Consider the following 18,670-nt stretch of genomic DNA (forward strand, 5'->3'; position numbering starts at 1 on the left):
CAGGTCACAAAGGTGGAAGCCGCTGATCCATTTCTCTTCTTTGACTTGGCAGAGGTTGGAGTCCCTAACTACAGCTCATCATCATACACAAACATTAACTTCAAGAGACCTGAGAAGGCTTATTTCACTTACTGAAACATACAGTACATTTAAAGCACACACACACCCCAAAATCCCAAGAACTGTAGTTTGTTAAGGATGCTGAGAATTGTATCTCTGTGAGGGGTAAACCTGGGATTTATTTATTTTTTTGGAAGGGGAATGCACCTTAAATGTATGGTGTATGCATGACCACATCCTTTTTCAAAGGGGAATGGGGATCCCCCATTTCTTCAATTGGTGTAATTCGTCTCACAATTGTTTGCTTTTCCCGTGTGTCAAGTTAACATCTGAAATGAGGGGCAACAAGACACACAAAAGGAAAACAAATTAATCTTGTGATTTTTTTTCTAACCAGGTGTCACATTCACACATTACAGTTAGATTGCACTCACAAGTAGCCCGCTTGTACAAACAGTGTTATGGGGCTTGGTTTGTCTGTCATAAGGCAGGAACACCATACATTTATTCCACTGTTACTCCACTTTAAACAGTCACAGCTTTTCCCTAAGGAATCCGGCAAAGTGTAGTTTTTTGCAAAGGGTGCTGAGAGTTGTTAGGAGACCTCTGTTCCTGTCAGAGAACGACAACTGCCAGAGTGGTTTAACAGTGAGCCCCTCTAATTATTTGAAATGAATGCTGATGAAAGTTAAAGAGGAAAGCACAAAAGCAGGACTACAGCTGAATGTCAGGAAGATTAAAGTAATGACAACAGAAGATTTATGTAGCTTTAAAGTTGACAATGAGGACATTGAACTTGTCAAGGGTTATCAATACCTCAGCACAGTCCTTAACCAAAATGGAGACAATAGTCAAGAAATCAGAAAAAGGCTGGGACTGGGGAGGGCAGCTATTAGAGAACTAGAAAAGATCCTCAACTGCAAAGACTGAACAGTAAAGTTAGGATCATTCAGACCATGGTATTCCCGATCTCTGTGTATGGATGTGAAAGTTGGACAGTGAAAAAAGTGGATAAAAGAAAAATCAACGCATTTGAAATGTGGTGTTGGAGGAGAGCTTTGCACAACCATGGACCACGAAAAAGACAAATATTGGGTGTTAGAACAAATTTAACCAGAACTGTCACTAGAAGCTAAAATGATGAAACTGAGGTTATCATACTTTGGACACATAATGAGAAGACGTGACAATAATGCTGGGAAAAACAGAAGGGAGTAGAAAACGAGGAAAGGCCAAACAAGAGATGGATTGAGTCCATAAAGGAAGCCATAGAACACACAGAACAGACCTGAACTTACAAGATCTGAACAGGGTGGTTTATAACAGATGCTATTGGAGGTCGCTGATTCATAGGGTCGTCATAAATCGAAATCAACTTGAAGGCATATAACAACAACAACGAGAGGAATGGGGGCCTCCCAACAGCAATCAGCATCCTTCACAAACGCCCCTTCCCAAGATTCTTTGGGGGACGCCATGACTGTTTAAAGCAGAACAAAAGCGGAATAAACGTATGTGGCTCTTGGGGAACAAAGCCTGGAAAGCACGAGAAACACCTAGATCCCTCGTGCTCTTTTCTTTTTAAGCCCGTTCTAGAATAGAATTATGACCAGACGCAGCCGATCCAGACCCACTGTCACTTCTCGTTCGAGTGCCACTGAGCAATCAATCCCCCTAACACGCCTCTGCCTTTTCGGGCCCAGCCCATTGGCTGACACGGGAGCGTCTGGGCGGAGCATAAAGAGAAACGAGTCCCCGAGGTCCCGCCCCTCCACGCCCTCGCTCTGTTCCGAAGACTTGGAGCACTTCTAGCGGCTTCCAAGGGGGCGGGTCCTCCCCAGGTATAAAAAACGCCGCGGCGGACCAAGCTCGGCGTCTGAGTGTGCTGTTGTGGTCCGTGTGCTGTTATCTGTTGGCTGCTCTGTCTTTCCCTGCCTGCGCCATGGATATTGCCATCCACCACCCTTGGATGCGCCGATCCTGTCACTTCCCCTCGCTCTTTCCTCCGCGTCTGTTCGACCAGAGGTTCGGCGAGGGGCTCCTGGAGAGCGACTTATTCTCCGCCACGCTCAGCCCTTACTACATGCGTATGCCAAGCTTGCAGATGCCCAACTTGCAGATGCCTAACTTGCCGATGCCAAATATTCCAGACACGGGGCTTTCGGAGGTAGGGTGATTCTTTAGTTCTTTTGTGTGTGTGTTAGGTATTGTAAAAATAAGCTTGGAAAGATAGTTTCGTAATACTCGAGGGTGTTCTAGGTTTGAATGCGTGTCTCTGAGTATGTGCAGAGTGCTTGTGGCTGAACAACTTTGAACAGGTCCCCGCCTCGTCGGGGATTGCTGGGAAGTTTTCTTAGTATTAAAGTTAGTAGGAGTACTAACTCCTGGCAGCCTTTGGCAATTTAGGATATGTTGTGGGAATAGTGTGTTGAGCGTCCCGTAGGAACGGTCGAGACTAGAAAGTAGCGGCGCTGCTGCCGATTGGTGAAGGTGAGCGATTGAAATAGGAAAGGGTGCCAAGGGACTGGCGGGCTGTGCTACCTATTATGGTAACATTCTTCAGCCAGCTCTGGCTGGCCCTCTGGGGGAGACAATGCCAGCTGGGTTGTCTTGTCCTGGAGGGAAGGGGCTGGCATGCGTGACTCGTCCCTCTAAGCTCTAAACCCCCCTGAGATGCTGGCTAGGCAGAAGATGCCCCGTCCTCCTAGAGCTCTGTCCACAGGTGCCTTGGAATGTTGAGTTATTTGCCATCATGGGAGCGTTCAAAGCAGACTTTCACCAGATCAGAGTATTTTTCTATCTAGCCCAGCATTGCCTGTTCTTAACTGCCAGTGACACACCATGGTCTTGGGTAGATGGATTTCCATATCACCCATTATCTGATCTGCTTTCTTTTTAATAGAGGTGCCAGGGATTGAACCTGGAAGCTTCTGCATAAGTATAGATAGCCCATGTATTAGATGTGCTGTCTCATTTACCCTAGCATTGGGTGTTATTGATAGCAGCTCTGCACAGCTTTGGCAAATTCAAATAGTTTTTTCCAGACCAGTTGCTGGCATTCGTAATTGGAGGTGCCAAGGATTGCAGCTCGGTCCTCCTGCATGCAAAGCAGCTGTGGTCCCTCCCCAGAGACTTAAGTAATCTACTTTATAAGTAATAATTAACATGTAATATTGTAACATGTATATCTTGCCTTTCCTCCAAGGAGCTCAAGGTGGCATATGTGGTTCTCCCTGTTTCTTGCAACAATCCTGTGAGGTAGGCTAGGCTGAGAGAGGAGACCTGGCCCAAGATTACCCAGTGAGTTTCATGGCTGAGCGGGGAGCTGAACCCTGGTCTCCCAAGGTCCTAGTCCAACACTCTAATCACTGCACCACACTCGCTCTCAAATATGCAATAAGATGGGGAAAAGAGGAGGTTCTTTGCAGAATGTCAATGGCTGCAGTGTTAATCCTGTACTCTCGTACAAGAGCCTTGTCTGAGGGTGAACTCTGTAATCTTGGCCTTGTTCTGCTGCTGCTGGACTCCCCAAAACTTACTGGCACGCTTTCTTTTTCTGTCTTGCGTTTGCTTTTTGCAATGTGCTTTGTCATGGTCCTTGGCAGGGAGATTGTTTGTGTTCTTAGTGCACCAGATCTAAATATAGAGTGGTCCTAGGTGGAAAAGTTGCATGCTCCTACACCAGCAAGGAAGGGTATAAAATAGGGAGCATTCTCCTCTGTGTTCTAAAAGGCTGTGTTTAGCCTTTGGGGGATGTGGGTGGTTCACATGACTGCTACTCACGGACTGTAAGCTGGCTGTACCTTACCGTTTAGCACTTTAAAAAGTGCCTAACTTTTTTTCTAAGCACTGATCAAATTAAAAGATAGGATTGGGGTGGGGAACCATCATCAGCCCAAGGGCCACATTCCCTTCTGGACAGCCTTCTGGGGGCCACATGCCAGCAGCAAGAATGGGCAGAGCAGTGAAGGTGACTTTTACTTTGTACAGTAGGCTAGTTTTTGCATGCACTTGTAGACCTGCTCTATCGTCCGTCCCGGGCAGCAAAAACCATTATGAGAGTTCAAGGATGCATTCTGGCCAGGCAAAAATACTCAAAAGAGGGTACAAAGCAGGGCCGGTAAGGGGTGTGTTCTGAATGGAGGGCTGCACTTGGCTCCCGGGCCCAAGGTTCCAGTCTTTGGATAAGATAGTTGCTATTTGCAGCATCACAATCTAATAAGACATAATATTAAAGGAAAAAGGAATGGGGAGGGAAGAGGAAAGCAAGCTGCTGCTTCACATGTATGTTGAGGCCGGCTATCCAGACCCTCTGGACTATGTGTTATTACGGCACTTGCTGTCTTAGATTTCCAACCTACTGTGCTTGTGGGTAATGTTTGGTTTTTTTGCAGGGCTTTGGCATGCTTCTTCAAAAGAAATCCAAACGTAGCAAGGTTGCAATGAGGATATTATGCATGTTTACGTAGCAGTCCCACTGATACCAGTGGGAATTGCTACCTAATAAGTGTACCTAGGACTGCAGCTAGTTTCTGCCCACACTCTTGCATTCTTCTCCTTCCAGGCATGCAAGAGGCATTATTCCAGTCAGGCAAAAACACTCAAGGAGGGTGTGGGGAGTCCAGAGGGCCAGATAAAGTGGCTTGGAGAGCTGCGTTTGGCCACCAGGCCTGCCTGAGGTTTTCCATGCATGCTGCTTGATATGGAATTTGGGTTTCTGAGTCCCAAGCACAGCCTTTCACTAAGTCAAGCCATTGGTTCAATAGGCCTGGGGCAGATACCCTTTTTGAGCTCAAGGCTGCATTGCCTTGTGGTCACCTACCTGGGGGCCACATGCTGGCGGTGAGTGGAGCAGTAGGCAATAGCGGGCGACTCTCAGTCTTTGTACAGTGGTCTACATGCATCTCGTATCTGTCTCTCCATCCTGCATTCATGAAAGCCTGTGACGTTGCCACCGTTCAAGGGCGCATTCCAGCCAAGTGAAAGCACTTGAGAGTGCAAACCAGGGCTGGTGAGGAGCGTAGCCTGGGAGTCTTGATGGCCATTTAGCCCCCGCACCTGAGGTTCCCCTTTCCTGTAGTAGTCCACGATTGCCAACTCTGACTGGCAGCAGTTCTCCAGAGTTCTGAGCAGAAATACCTTGGCAGCCTTCAGGCGCTGGAGATCTATGAGTACTAAAGTTTGCTTCTTGTGCGGTCCTGTGAGCCACCAAGGTCCACCTGGTGCCTTTGTTGGCATCTTTCGGGGCCAGGTAAAAAAAATACTTTCCCTCCAGTCTTTTGAGGGGCTACGCTGATGAGTTTTGCTGCAAGTTGTGCTGCCAAAAGTTTCTGCTGCTGTTATTGCAAGGTTGCTTTTTCTGTGTGCGCTTATGAATTGTATGTGTGTTTGTGTAAATGTGTCAGTTCAATAAATTAGACTGTGCCCAGAAGGTGGCCTCTTCAAATGATGGCCAGTACTAGCTAGCAAGTGTGGTGTAGGTACCTGCCCTGTACCTACCTGAAGTTGGACTCCTTCGCGAGGAATGGGGGGATATAAGTTAAATGAATCAAAGAAGGCAATAAGATGGTGTTGGCTTGTCCACCATAGCATCGCAGTATGTAGATCCAGCTGGACTGCAGAAGCATGGTTAAACTCTGATTTTATTGTTTCCTTCTGCCCAGGTGAAGTTGGACAAAGACAAGTTCTCTGTGTTGCTGGATGTGAAGCATTTTTCACCTGAGGAGTTGAAGGTGAAGGTGATGGGTGACTACATTGAAGTACATGCCAAGCATGAGGAGCGTCCGGTACGTCGTTTTCCTGGGTTTTTGGGGGTGACTTGTCCTAAAAGCTCAGAGTTGTGGCATAGGCTAAAGCAGAGGTTCCCAAACTTGTTTTACCCCATGGACCGCTTGAAAATTGCTGAGGATCTTGGTGGGCCACTTCATGATTTTTCTGCCTGTGGTAGCAATTGTACTAGGTCCTGTATCACGTCAATTGTATTTTTATCGCTTTTAATTTCTTGTATTGTATTCCTATTTCTGTTCCACGTAATTCAGATTTCAACACGACAAAATACAAGAAGTAAAAGAAGCAATAAAGTACAATTAAAAATCAACATTTATTTTTAATATGGATGTGCCATGGATCACCTGAATGAAGCCCATGGGCTGCTGGTGGTCAACAGACAGAGTTTTGGACCCTCAGGACTAGAGTTCTTCAACCTTGGGCCTTCCAGATGTTGCTGAACATCACTCCGGACCATTGTCTGAGTTGGCTGGGGATGATGGAAACTGTAGTTGAAAAACAGAACACTGGCATAGTCAAAAGTAGAAAGTTAAAGCTGCAATTCTCTATACTTGATCTGGAAGCAAACTCTATTGAACTTTTTCACTTATTTCTGGTAACTTGTACCAGCTTCTGAACACAAGGCTGGCTCCAGTTTTTAATTTCTCACAAATTCCCTAGAGTACCATATTGAGGGCATTGTGGAAAATGAAAATGACAGCCCTCAGACCAGCTGCTTTTTGTAAAAAAATAAAGGGGAACCCAGGAGCATATGTCAAAGGTGGGGGCTCCAGCATCTGTCCTAGAAGCTAGCTGGGTGTGTACGACCAGTCAAGAGTAATCTGCAAACTGTCCAAGTTCTATTTTTTCAGTGGATGGCTTGATTGAAAAGTGGGCTATAAATATGCAGTCAAGTGATCATCAAGGTGGATTCCAACCAACAGGTGTTGATGCAAAACAAGCATGACCCTACTATCACCATCAGAGATGAGGTAGTTGTTGACCAGAACTGGTGCAGCCTCTGTTGTGGTACTCGTGCTTTGGAAGGAAGCTTACCTGCCACAGAGCCTAGTTCCTTTCCATTGCCAGGAGAAGGCCTTGCTTTGCTCAGGCCTTTCACAGATAAGCCTGTACCGCTGTCGACAGTGCTGTTTAGTGGAATGTGTTAAATTTTCTGTAAGCAACTCTGGCGACCTCTTAGTCTGTAAAGCAGGTATAGACTGCAGTAATCTGGAAACAGCAACTGCTTGGAAAGTGCCTTTGCTGCAGCTATGTCTTAAATCAGAGGTGCAGAACTTCTGTGGTCCTCCGGAGGTTGCTGCGCTCTGGCTCCCACTGGTCCCAGCCAGTATGGCTAAACGTCTGGGGTGGTGAGAATTGTAGTCCAGCAGCATCTAGAGGGCCACAGATTCCCCAGCCCTGCCTTAAACAATCAAGAGCTGCTTCCTGTACAAAAACAGCTGGTGTAAAGAAGGAACGCGTTCCTGCCGGAAAGTCTCTCTCTTCTTGGCAAGAGCAGATCTGCTGAACTCATTCAGTCACTCACCTGATTTTTCTTCCTCCCCTCTTACAGGATGAGCACGGCTACATCTCCCGGGAGTTCCACCGCCGCTACATGGTCCCCAAGGGGGTTGATCCAGCAGCAATTGTCTCAGCATTGTCTCCTGATGGGGTGCTATCCATCACAGCACCTACCACCAAGGGTGCTCCTGCAGTGGAGCGTAGCATCCCCATCAGCCGTCAGGAAAAGCCTGCTGTCACTGGAAAGTAATAGAGTCATGGCCTAGGCTTGCTTTTGCCCTTGGTTGCTACCAGAAGCCAGCATCTCAGGCCTGTTCTCCCTTCGCTAGTAGCTGCAAGGGCTGCTCACTCTTTATGGAAGTGAACATTTCCTCCCCTGCCCACTCTCTCTTGGGGGTCTTGGAGTAGAGATCAGGCCCTTCTTCTGGCTAGGAGTACCTCTCTGTTGCAGGCTTACTATGTATCACTGATCATGCTGAATTCCTTGCTTTGTATAAATATGGATACTACTTAATTCGGTTACATGTACTTGCTTACAAACCAAATGTCGTATTGATACTTGCTAATAAACTTGATGTAACTGCCTTATAGTTGTATGATTGCATATAGAGGACTGGGATAGAGGGTAACAAGCCTTCAGTTGGCAAACAAAGTTCCACATCACTGACCATGACATGGTGGTTCTAGACTTGGGCATGAAAAGAACCCGGCTGGATCAGAACAAAGGCTCATAAACCCCATCCCATTTCCTACAGTGGCCAACTAGGTGCCTCTGGGAAGCCAATAGTCCCCTCTCACTGTAGTTCCCCACAGGGCTGTGGAGTCGGTACACCAAACCTTCAACTCCGACTCCTCTATTTTTCTACTGTCTGACTCCACCCAAAATTGCTTCTTGTCAATCAAAATTTATTTGGAAGTCGGAGTTGGTACATTTCTGCCGACTCCGACTCCTCCCAAAATTGCTGCCGACTCCGACTCCTCCCAAAATTGCTGCCGACTCCGACTCCTCCCAAAATTGCTGCCGACTCCGACTCCTCCCAAAATTGCTGCCGACTCCGACTCCACCCAAAATTGCTGCCGACTCCGACTCCACCCAAAATTGCTGCCGACTCCGACTCCACCCAAAATTGCTGCCGACTCCACGACTCTGACTCCACAGCCCTGGTTCCCCAGCAATTCATAAAGACCTCTGAAAAGGATGATGATACAGTGATTTTTGCAGGAGCCATATTGATTCTTTCTCAGCAAGACTTGTTTTTCTGTTTGGTGCTTTCTGCCAATTTGCTCAGAACAGAATGTCAAGCGAACTAATCTGTAATGTTTCTCTTGAAACACTGATCTTAGAGACGAGTTGCATATTCTTGTATGATCAATGGTTTTACATTTGATTCCGAATGCTCTGTTGGATATCATCCAGGCCTGATGACTGGTTAATTTTTAATTTGTCAGTAATGCCTAGAACACTTTCACTTGATTGCCACCATTTGCGTCTACATAGCTATCTGCCCTACATCATCTACGGTGAAGACAAGCACAAATAAATGATAGTTTAGGGTGGGTTTTTATGTGAATGGCTTGTGCAGCTAAACATCAGAGGTTCTGGAAACTCATGGGGAGACCTGGGTTAACTGCAGCCATTTTGACTGGTTAATCTTGTACCCTTGGGGTATCATCATTGCATTGCATCCAGCCAAAGTTACACTTAAATACCACAGAAATTGGTGTGAAAAGTTGGTAATAGCTATGTGCAACTAACAGTTGGGGTCCAACCTACTAGCTCTTGGCAATATAGAAACTAATTTAGTTGCAGGTTTTCATTCCTAAACTGCACTTTGCAACAAAAGCACGTTTTTAAAAGACAGAGGGTGATAGCCAGTTTTAGTCATACTGAGAGTAGACCTGCTGAAATAAATGAATATACCTAACTTAGGCCCACTGATTTGGATGGGTCTACCCTGAGCAGATGTTAGTTGGATATAACCCTGAGTGTCTTTAATGATGCAGCTTATACTGTGTTTAGTTTCACGTTCATATGGCTGCAAGTATACCAGACTAACTACCCCTTGATGTCCAGAACAGCTGTTGGCATTATTGTTCCTGTCATTCAAGTGTCTAATTTAAAGCAGTGATTACAAAACAAGTTTGTGCACAGAGTTTCTAATGCCTTAATCCTTCCATTTTTCCAGATGTCTCCACATGCACGGGCAAGTGGCAAACATGATCAAAGTGCAACCTGTCTAAATGTCAGTGGGCGCTAGTCATGCCAGCAACATGTAATACCCATTTTACAAATGGTTGAAAGTTGGTGAGCTGCCTAGTTCTTGATGTAGATGGATAAATAAGTTTGGGACTGTGCTAAAGCAGATGGAGAATGGTACATTTGTTTGATCCTTTTTTTCCAGAGCAGTTTTTGTGTTAGGCTTTCACAGCAAAATCACCCAAAGCATGGTGGTGTTTTGTAAAGACTTCAATAAATTTATGAGGGCACAAGCTTTTTGTGGGCCATATAGTCTGCTTCACCTGATGCTAGAATGTGCAAGAGGGCTGTGACCTCATGGTCTGCCTGGGAGTTGCCTAGAGCGATCTGGCTGTGGGAGACCAGATGGCATTTCAGACTAGATCCAGCAGGGCTCTCCACCAGAAGCCCCACTGTGTATAGTAACTGGAAGCTGGGCTTACTTCAGCCTTGTAAATAAGTTCCCGGCTTGCAAAACTTTACTAGCCTGCTGGGGTCTCAGATATGGGGGGTGGGGTAGAGTCTACCATAGCAGCCTGTTAAATTTCTATACTGGATGCGCTCTCTCTCTCTCTCTCTCTCTCTCTCTCTCTCTCTCTCTCTCTCTCTCTCTCTCTCTCTCTCTCTCTCTCTGTCCCTTTTTTGGCAGTCAACTTGGTTTCTATAGTAAGGACAGAGGCATTACAGAGTGCCCCATCCCTTTCTGCTTGCCTGTTTACTCACCTACATGCAGTTCCTTGTCTCCTACAGCTGGCAGGCTAGTGCTTAAAACAGGAGCGCCTAGGATTACAGCTGTAGACCTGCGTCTGTTACTTGCGTCCGTTACTGGATCTGCTCCTAGAGGAAAGGATGCAAAGCCCGAAGCTTCAGTTCTTTGCAGAAGTGGAGAAACTTTCAGGCCAAGGGCTGCAATTCCCTTCAGGGCAACCTTCTTGGGGCTGCATGCCAGCGGTGGGCAATGCGAGAGGCAAAAATTGGCACACCAATGAATATAAATTTTACCTGTTAGGCTAGTTTCAGCGGCGCTCACTCCTCTCTATCCATCCAGATAGAGGTTCAATTATACATTCCAGCTGGGCAAAAACACCCTAGGATGGTGGGAAGTAGAGCTAGTGCGGGGTGTATCCTAGGGAAAGAGGGTATGACCTAAGGAGAGGCCGAGAGGGCTGCATTTCTGGGCCTGAAGTTCCCCACTCCTGGCTTAAAACTAAAGGAGCTTAGTTGCCAGTTAACGAAGGGGGTGCAGACTAGGGCTCAGTCAAGCAAAGTGGACATTGTTACATCTGACTTTTTGTTCTAGTTCCAATATGTTGTAAGAAACAGACTTTTTCAGTAAAGGCAGCGACCCCAAAATTGGAAATAAAACGGTGGTGGAGTCAAAAATAACTTTACAGCTAGTTAGACAGAAAATCCCTTGCACCAGCAGGCCTCTCCTAAAGCATGGAGAAAAGGGAAGCATTCTTCATGCTGTCAGTACTTGCCCGTGTTAAAACTTAATGAGCTTCAGAATAGAAAGCAAACGAAAAAAACCATGTTGGCCATTGCCCAACTGAAAAGCCACAAGCTGCCTCTACGTTGCTTTTTCCGAGACCAGGGGTTGCCAATGTGGTGCCCACAGAGAACTTCCCTGGTGCCTGCAGAATCTCTCTTCTCTCCCCCACCCTGCTGAAATTAGGCTTGAAAGAAGCATTCCATTGTAGCCAAGAGAAAATACGTTGCAGTGTGTGGTTGACTGCAGTACGTCTGTGGTGCCCATGACAGCTTCTCCAGTTTGCCAGTGTGCCTGCAGGGACCAAAAGGTTGGCCACCCTTGTCCTAGACTCTTAATGTGACTGATAGTGTGAATCTTATGCAGGGATGCTTCTATGGGGCAGTTTGTTGTGGATTCAGATATGCTTATGCATGAAAGGTTTTTGGGTTTTTTTTGTAGCATCCACCTGTCATCCTCATTAAAATGCCATCCCATATTTAGAATCATAGAATAATACAGTTGGAAGGGGCCTATAACGCCACTGAGTCCAACCCCCTGCTCATGGCAGGAATCCAAGGTAAACAATACCCCACGACGGCTATCCAGCTGCCTCTTGAATATCTCCAGTGGTGAAGAGCCCACCACCTCCCTAGGTCATTGACTCCATTGTTGTACTGCTCTAACAGAAAGCTTTTCCTGATCTTTAGGCGAAATCTGGCTTCCTGTAACTTGAGCCCATTATTCCATGTCCTGCACTCTGGGATGATCGAGAAGAGACCCTGGCCTTCCTCTGTGTGACAACCTTTCAAGTACTTGAAGAGTGCTCTACTCAGTCTTCTCAAGACTAAACATGCCAAGTTCTTTCAGTCTCTCCTCACAGGGCTTTGTTTCTAGTCCCCTGATCATCCTTGTCGCCCTCTGAACCTGTTCATTTGTCTGCTTCCTTCTTAAAGTGCCACATCCAGAACTGGATGCAGGACCCAAGATTAGGCCTAACCAGTGCAGAATAAAGGGAAACTAGTATTTCATGCAATTTGGAAGCTATACTTCTGTTAGTGCAGCCTAAGATAGCACTTACCTTTTTTGCAGCCACATTACACTGTTGGCTCATATTCAGCTTGTTATCAACAGTTCCAAGATTCTTCTCACATGTAGTACTGCTGAGCCAAGTATCCTCCATGACTGTGCATTTGGTTTCTTGGGTGTAGAACTTTGCACTTACCCCGGTTAAATTTCATTCTGTTGTTCTCAGCCCAGTGCTCCAGCCTATCAAGATCACTTTGAATTTTGTTTCTGTATTCCACGGTTTTAGCTCTTCCTCCCACATTTAGTTAGCTTGCTAATCAGAATATCATGGGGCACTTTGTCAAAGACTGCTGAAGTCAAGATATATTATGTCCACAGCATTTCCAGAGTATAACATGGCCACTCTCCCCCAGAGCTCCCATAACTGCCACTTCATGCACTATTGGTTAGAATCAAGTCAAGGACAACTGATCCTCTACTTCTTTCCTCCACTTTCTGTAGGAGGAAGTTAACAGCAACACAAGTCAGGAAATTCTTGGAGAGGCTGTGTTTGGCAGGGTTTCTCCCTCCACACCACACCCCCATTTAATCTGCATTTACTTTTTTTTTTTACACTTGCTGAATTGCAAAACCAGTACATCCAGATTAAATGGAGAAATACGTGGGAGATAATTTGGATGCTGTACAAAACTCATATGCATGAGCAGTGCTGAGCCCACAACAAATTACTATGTGGAAGCACCCCGGGTCTGTTCAGAAATGAGGGCCCTTGAGCTCAGTTGGACTCACTCTCAGGTAAGCGAGAGCAGCAGCGATGGGGAGTCTGTAGCCCTTCAGATTATGCCAGACTCCAAGTCCAATCAGCCCCATCCAGCGTGGCGTCCACTGAGACTGGTGGGGCGGAAGGCAGGGAGACCAACAGTAGGTGGAGCCAGAACCAGTAATAGGCGGAGCCAGAAAAGTATTGTTTTCCCCCATCCTCCTCCCTGCTCAGTTCTACAAGGGCAAAACTGAGATTAAGGAGAGGAAACTAGTAGACAGGGCCAACTTCTGAACTGGTTGTAAGTAAGAAGGCAGGCAGGTGGGGACTGGCTGAAGGCAGACAGTGGCTGGTGGAGCACTGCCCCATTTGCCCTAATGGATCAGCCACTAGTGAGGCAAACAGGTAAGTCAAGTGTGAGGGAACTTCTGGCCCTCCAGATGTTGCTGAACTACAACTCTCATCAGCTCAGCAAGCATAGCTAATGGCCAGGCATGATGGGAGCTGTAGTTCAGCAACATCTGCTGGGACAGAGGTTCATCAGCGCTTTGGCCCTCCAGAATTACAACTTCCATCAGCTACAGCAAGCATGGCCAATGGCCAGGGATGATGGGACTTATAGTTCAACAACACCTGAAGGGCCAAAGATTCCCCACCCATGAGGAAAAGCATTCCAAAGCCTTGTGGCTTCCAAAATAAAACACGAACCCACCCGTACATTAAGCTCAACATCAAAGGCCCTCCTCCGGGTGCCTACTCCGAGGGAAGCTTGGAGGACGGCAACAAGGGAGAGGGCCTTCTCAGTGGTAGCCTTCAAATTATGGAATGATCTTTTTGATGAAGTGCGCTTGGCACCAACACTGTCAGCTTCTTGGCACCAGGTTAAGACTATTCTCCCAGGCATTTTAGCATGTGTTTTTAAATTGTTTTAAAAAAATGTTTTTAAATGTGTATATTTGTTTTTAATGTTTTAATTGTTGTAAACCGCCCAGAGAGCTTTGGCTATGGGGCAGTATACAAATGTAATAAATGAATAAGAAAGGTTCTGCTCCTAGCCTGAAGTGGGGAACCTGTGGTCCTCCAGATTTTGGGCACCCCACAGAGCTGATGGTCAGGGGTGATGGGAGTTGGAATCCAAGAACATCTGGAGGATCCCCCACCATTGCCCTAAGGCCTAATTCTATGGCTGCCCAGTGGCGTGAGGGCTGATGTAAGGGATGAGTTTTAGGCATTGGATTTTCATCCCATCCCACTGGGGAGCAACTGAAGTGTAGCTTAGAGTGACAAGTATGAATGATGTACCAGCTGCAGGGCGTTGCTTTGACCCACACTGTCCCCAATGTGTTACCTTCACCGTGGTCTTCCCCCTGCATCCTATGCGTTCCCGGCGATGACATGAGAGAGTGCAGGGACATGGCCCATACAGCAATTCTGTCCACCCTCCTCAGCAAAGGTAAGGATGCAGAGGGCCAATGTGGTACATTACAAGAATGCACTGGCCTTGGACTGTGGGAAAACCCAAGTGGGAAGATTTGCTCAGTCATGAAGTCCGCTGGCTCTCAGCCTAACAGCAGAAGGTAAACTGAGAACCCCATGTAAGCGATCCTGAGCTTCTTGGAGTAAGGGCAGGATACACATTTGACTAATAGTTTATATATAGGTATGTGTGTCAGCTACACAGGGGGACAGTCCCTTGGTTCAGCTTTGCATTCTAGCACAGGGGTGGAGATCTTTTTCAGCCAGAGGGCCACATTCTCTTCTGGGCAAGCTTCTAGGGGCCACATGCCAATGGTTGGCAAGGCCAGAGGCAAAAGTGGGTGGAGCAACTAATGTCAAAGTTACCTTTGTTTAATAGGCTAGTTTAATAGACTGTCCAGAGGACAGCAGTGGGGGAAGGCTGTTGGGCAGAACGAGAACGACTCTTCTTTCCCTTCCACCACCACCCCGCAACAGGATCACCCGAGGTTGGCAGCTGGTTTAAACTTCCACAGCCCTTTATTTTCTCCTGTAAGTGAAGGTTCCATTCATTCTTAAAGTGAGATAGCAAAATGGTACCCTTGAGAGGTACCAAGTGCTGGGATTCGGCAGTAAAACTTGCTCCCCGTCATAAACAGAAGATGGCTTGGCCCACAACCACAACAGAGAGGGTTGTAGCTCAGTAGCAGAGCATTGGTTTTGCAAGCAAAACCCTGGCAACTCCAGCCAGGCCCTCTCAAAGGCCCGGGCCACTTCCAGCTTTTGAGGCCCTTAGCCGTAACAAAAACAAAAAAGATACCCCCCAAAGGGTGGTGTTTTGCATGCATGAGCTACAGCCCTCTCCCCCTGCTGCCTCCATCACTCATCCCAGCACTACAGGAACCTGCCTTACACTAAGCCACACCTTTGGTCCACCTAGGTTAGCACTGCCTACACCAGGGGTTCCCAAAGGGAGGCCTGTGGACCACCAGTAGTCCATGAGCTTTGTTCGAGTGATTCACGGTGTTTGTGGATTTGTGGTTCATGATGGAAGGAGGTGCATCCAATACGCCCATTGATTTTTATTGCATCTTTTATTTCTTGCATTGTGTTGTTATAGGATCGGGGGTTGAGATAGATGATGTCTATAAATCCCCTTTCCCGCCTCTGACTTGGGATCTACAAAGGAAGGAACCTGCTCTACTGGTCAGACTAGGTCCATTCATAAGTTAATAGATTCAATCAAATCGTTTGGAAACCCCTGGTAGACACTGACTGGCAGCTCCTCTCCTGGGTTTCAGACTGGATCTCTCCTAGTCCTTCCTGGTGATGGCAGGGATTGAACCTGGAACCTTCTGCATGCCAAGCAAGTGTTCTGCCACTGAGTCAGGGTCCTTCTCGCCAATGGGCATCTCACAAATCCAGTCCATAAAAAGTCACACTGGGTCCTCCATCCCTGACATGCTGTACCACGCTCCTGCGACTCACCAAGCCCAACTACAGCCCACCAGCTATGCATGCCCAGACCCTGGGGAGCTGCCAAGCAGATTTCTGCTACCTGCCTGCAACTAGGAGAAAGGCAGGATAGGCAAATGGCATGCTTCTGCTTTTGAGCCAGTTGAGCAGGGCCATTCCCCCCACGCCCATGAAATAAAACTCAGAAGGGGATCGAGCCAGGCTTTGTTCTCAGCAGCCCCCTCTTTTTATCATTAACTTCTACCCCACCTTTACTCCAAGGAGCTCAGATTCTTCCCCTTTTTATCCTCATAACAACCCTGTGAGGTAGGCTAGGTGAGAGGATGACTAGCCCAAGGTCACCAAGTGAGCTTGCCGGCTAAGCGGGGGATCTGATCCTAAGTCTTCTGAGCCCTGGTCTGCCATGCTAACCATTATATCAGTGATGGTGAACCTCAGGCACAGGGCCCAAATGCACCCCCCCCAGCCTCTCTATCTAGCCTTTGGAACTCTGGCCAGTCCACTTCCCCCAAGGCATGCTCCTCTATCCCCAGGCTGAAGACATGATTCACTAGAAAAGACAATAATGCTGGGAAAAACAGAAGGGAGTACAAGGGAAAGGCCAAACAAGAGATGGATTGATTCCATAAAGGAAGCTACAGACCTGAACTTACAAGATCTGAACAGGGTAGTTCATGGCTCTTGGAGGTCGCTGATTCATAGGGTCGCCATAAGTCGTAATCGACTTGAAGGCACATGATAATAACAAAGCTGGAATGTGTCCTTGAACTGTAATGATGCCTCTTGCTTGCCTGAATGGAGAGATTTGGGAGGGTGGGGGGAATGCAACTAAGAACCTCTGTTTTCCACATAGTTGGAATGTAGCCTGCTCCATGGACACAGCGAAGAGTCACACCTGTTCCAGTTTTGCAGGGCCACTCCCCCCCCCCGTGCCCACAAAATAAAGCTCAGAAAGGGATCTAGCCAGGCTTTGTTCCTAGCAGCTCCCTCTGGCCCTGAATACTACTTTCATGCGGCCCCCAAGCGGTTGCCCAAGAGGGAGTGCAGCCCTCTGGCTGAAAAAGGGTCCTCATCCTTGCATTAGGCCATGCTGGCTTCCTTTGACGTAGGATGTACCAGTGCCTAACACCGAGGGCGTTTTTTTGCGGGGGGGGGGTTTGCATCCTCTGGAAGTTTACACCCTTACTTTCTTCCTTGGGTAAAAATGAATCACTTCTACAGGACAAGGGCAGGAAAGGTGCACCCTCCCTTAGGAGCCTTGAAGGGACCCCCTTCTCTGCCTCCTCAAGAAAATGAAAAAGGCTGAACTGTAAGGAACTATCACTGCTTGAGAGGCAGAGCCAAACGCCTCTTCCCACAATTCCTGGGCTCCTGCTGGGAGGAAGGGTGGGATATAAATCAAACAACAACAACAACTCTGGTTGACCACAAAATGGTGGCTGCCTTTCCACAAGTATCCTGCAGAACAGCACACTATGCATATTTACACATGTTGTAACATGCTCCTACAGGTGAGCCAGGAGCGCTTTCTGTTCTTTCCTGAACAGGAGGATCCTGTGGCCAGCCTGTCTGTGTGTGTGTGTGTGTGTGTATTTGGTCAGACTAGGGTAGGGGTGGTGAACCTTTGTCCCTCCAGATGTTGCTGAACTACAACTGCCATCATCCCTGACCCTTGGCCATGCTTGCTGGGGCTGATGGGAGTTGTAGTTCAGTAACATCCGGAAGGCCAAAGGTTCCCCCCACCTGGACTAGGGCCTGAAGGTACTTAACTGGGCTCCTGCTGGGAGGAAGGCTGGGATATAAATCAAATAATAAATAAATAAAACTGAGAAGCAGCCACCTGCACTTCTATGGCTCACCACACAGGACATCCACACACAAATCCCAGACGCTCTGGACATGTACACTTTCACAGGTGGAAATCACACTTTTCTGCACTAGCAGCTGATGGCTGCATGTCAGTGGGACATGTATTCCACCCTGGGTTTTACTCCAAACTTCCAAGGAGTTGTGTTGAGCACCTTGGACAGCTCCTTGAACATTCAGACTAAACCCCGAGCAGATTCCACTGCCATGGAGCCACCAGCCGCCACTGCCTTCTTGGTTAATCTCTGTGGGTCAGACCTGAGAAATCTTTTAGGCCAGAGCAGGGTTTCCCAGAGTGGTAGATATTAACACCCCTGGCACTCTGTGTCCGTGTAAGTGAGAGAAAGAGAGAATAAAGACCATTGAGTCAAAAAGGGCCAGGGGGTGGAAATGATGTTTATGAGGTATAGTGCAAAAATAAATAAATTAGGAACTATGAACCTCAGAATTAAAGGGCATGAGCATGTACAGAGTGCACCTACATCAGGTCCACCTATCTCACTAGAGAAGATTAAAAGAAAGGTATCGTTCTTTTCACTTGTTTTTCTTCCTTATTTTTTTTACATTTTATGATTCCTAGTAATGGTGATCAATGATTACTAGATGTTGATTATGTGTTGATATTTCTTGACTTTGGCCCCATATTATACTACTTTAAACAGTCATGGCTTTCTGCAAAGTATTCTGGGAACTGTAGTTTGTTAAGGATGCTGAGAAGAGCGACAATTCTCAGAGTTCCCTGGGAAGAGGGACTGACTGTTAAACCACCCTGGGAATTGCACCTCTGTGAGGGGAACAGAGGTCAGCACCCTTAACAGACTACAGCTCCCAGGATTCTCTGGGGGAAGCCACGACTGTTTAAAGTCATATAAAACTGCTTTAAACATATCGCAGGTGGGGCCTTTATTTCCTTTTCATTACTAAAAATTTGGTTTGGGGTCGATGACAACGTTATAAGCTTATCAAGGGGTCAATGACAACAGACATTTGGGGAACCCTGCGCTAGATGGGTATACACATATACATGCTGACA

The 18,670-nt window shown here is 47.1% G+C and overlaps 1 protein-coding gene across 1 annotated transcript; it reads left to right on the plus strand.

Annotated features, from left to right (window-relative positions):
- The first annotated feature begins 1,922 nt into the window (after positions 1-1,922).
- HSPB6 (heat shock protein family B (small) member 6) lies at positions 1,923-7,932 on the plus strand. Its single transcript, XM_061596943.1, has 3 exons — positions 1,923-2,227; positions 5,724-5,846; positions 7,400-7,932. The coding sequence occupies exons 1-3, from the start codon at positions 2,003-2,005 to the stop codon at positions 7,595-7,597; spliced, it is 546 nt and encodes a 181-aa protein (XP_061452927.1). The 5' UTR covers positions 1,923-2,002; the 3' UTR covers positions 7,598-7,932.
- The last annotated feature ends 10,738 nt before the right edge of the window (positions 7,933-18,670 follow it).

The sequence above is a fragment of the Rhineura floridana genome, chromosome 15, assembly GCF_030035675.1.
Source record: "Rhineura floridana isolate rRhiFlo1 chromosome 15, rRhiFlo1.hap2, whole genome shotgun sequence".
Taxonomy (NCBI): domain Eukaryota; kingdom Metazoa; phylum Chordata; class Lepidosauria; order Squamata; family Rhineuridae; genus Rhineura; species Rhineura floridana.

What these genes read in the sequence shown, in the direction of transcription:
- HSPB6 (XM_061596943.1), top strand. Translation starts at nt 2,003, where the DNA reads ATGGATATTGCCATCCACCACCCTTGGATGCGCCGATCCTGTCACTTC. An exon ending in CAGACACGGGGCTTTCGGAG is followed by an intron (nt 2,228 to 5,723) that starts GTAGGGTGATTC and finishes CCTTCTGCCCAG; the next exon opens with GTGAAGTTGGACAAAGACAA. An exon ending in CCAAGCATGAGGAGCGTCCG is followed by an intron (nt 5,847 to 7,399) that starts GTACGTCGTTTT and finishes CCCCTCTTACAG; the next exon opens with GATGAGCACGGCTACATCTC.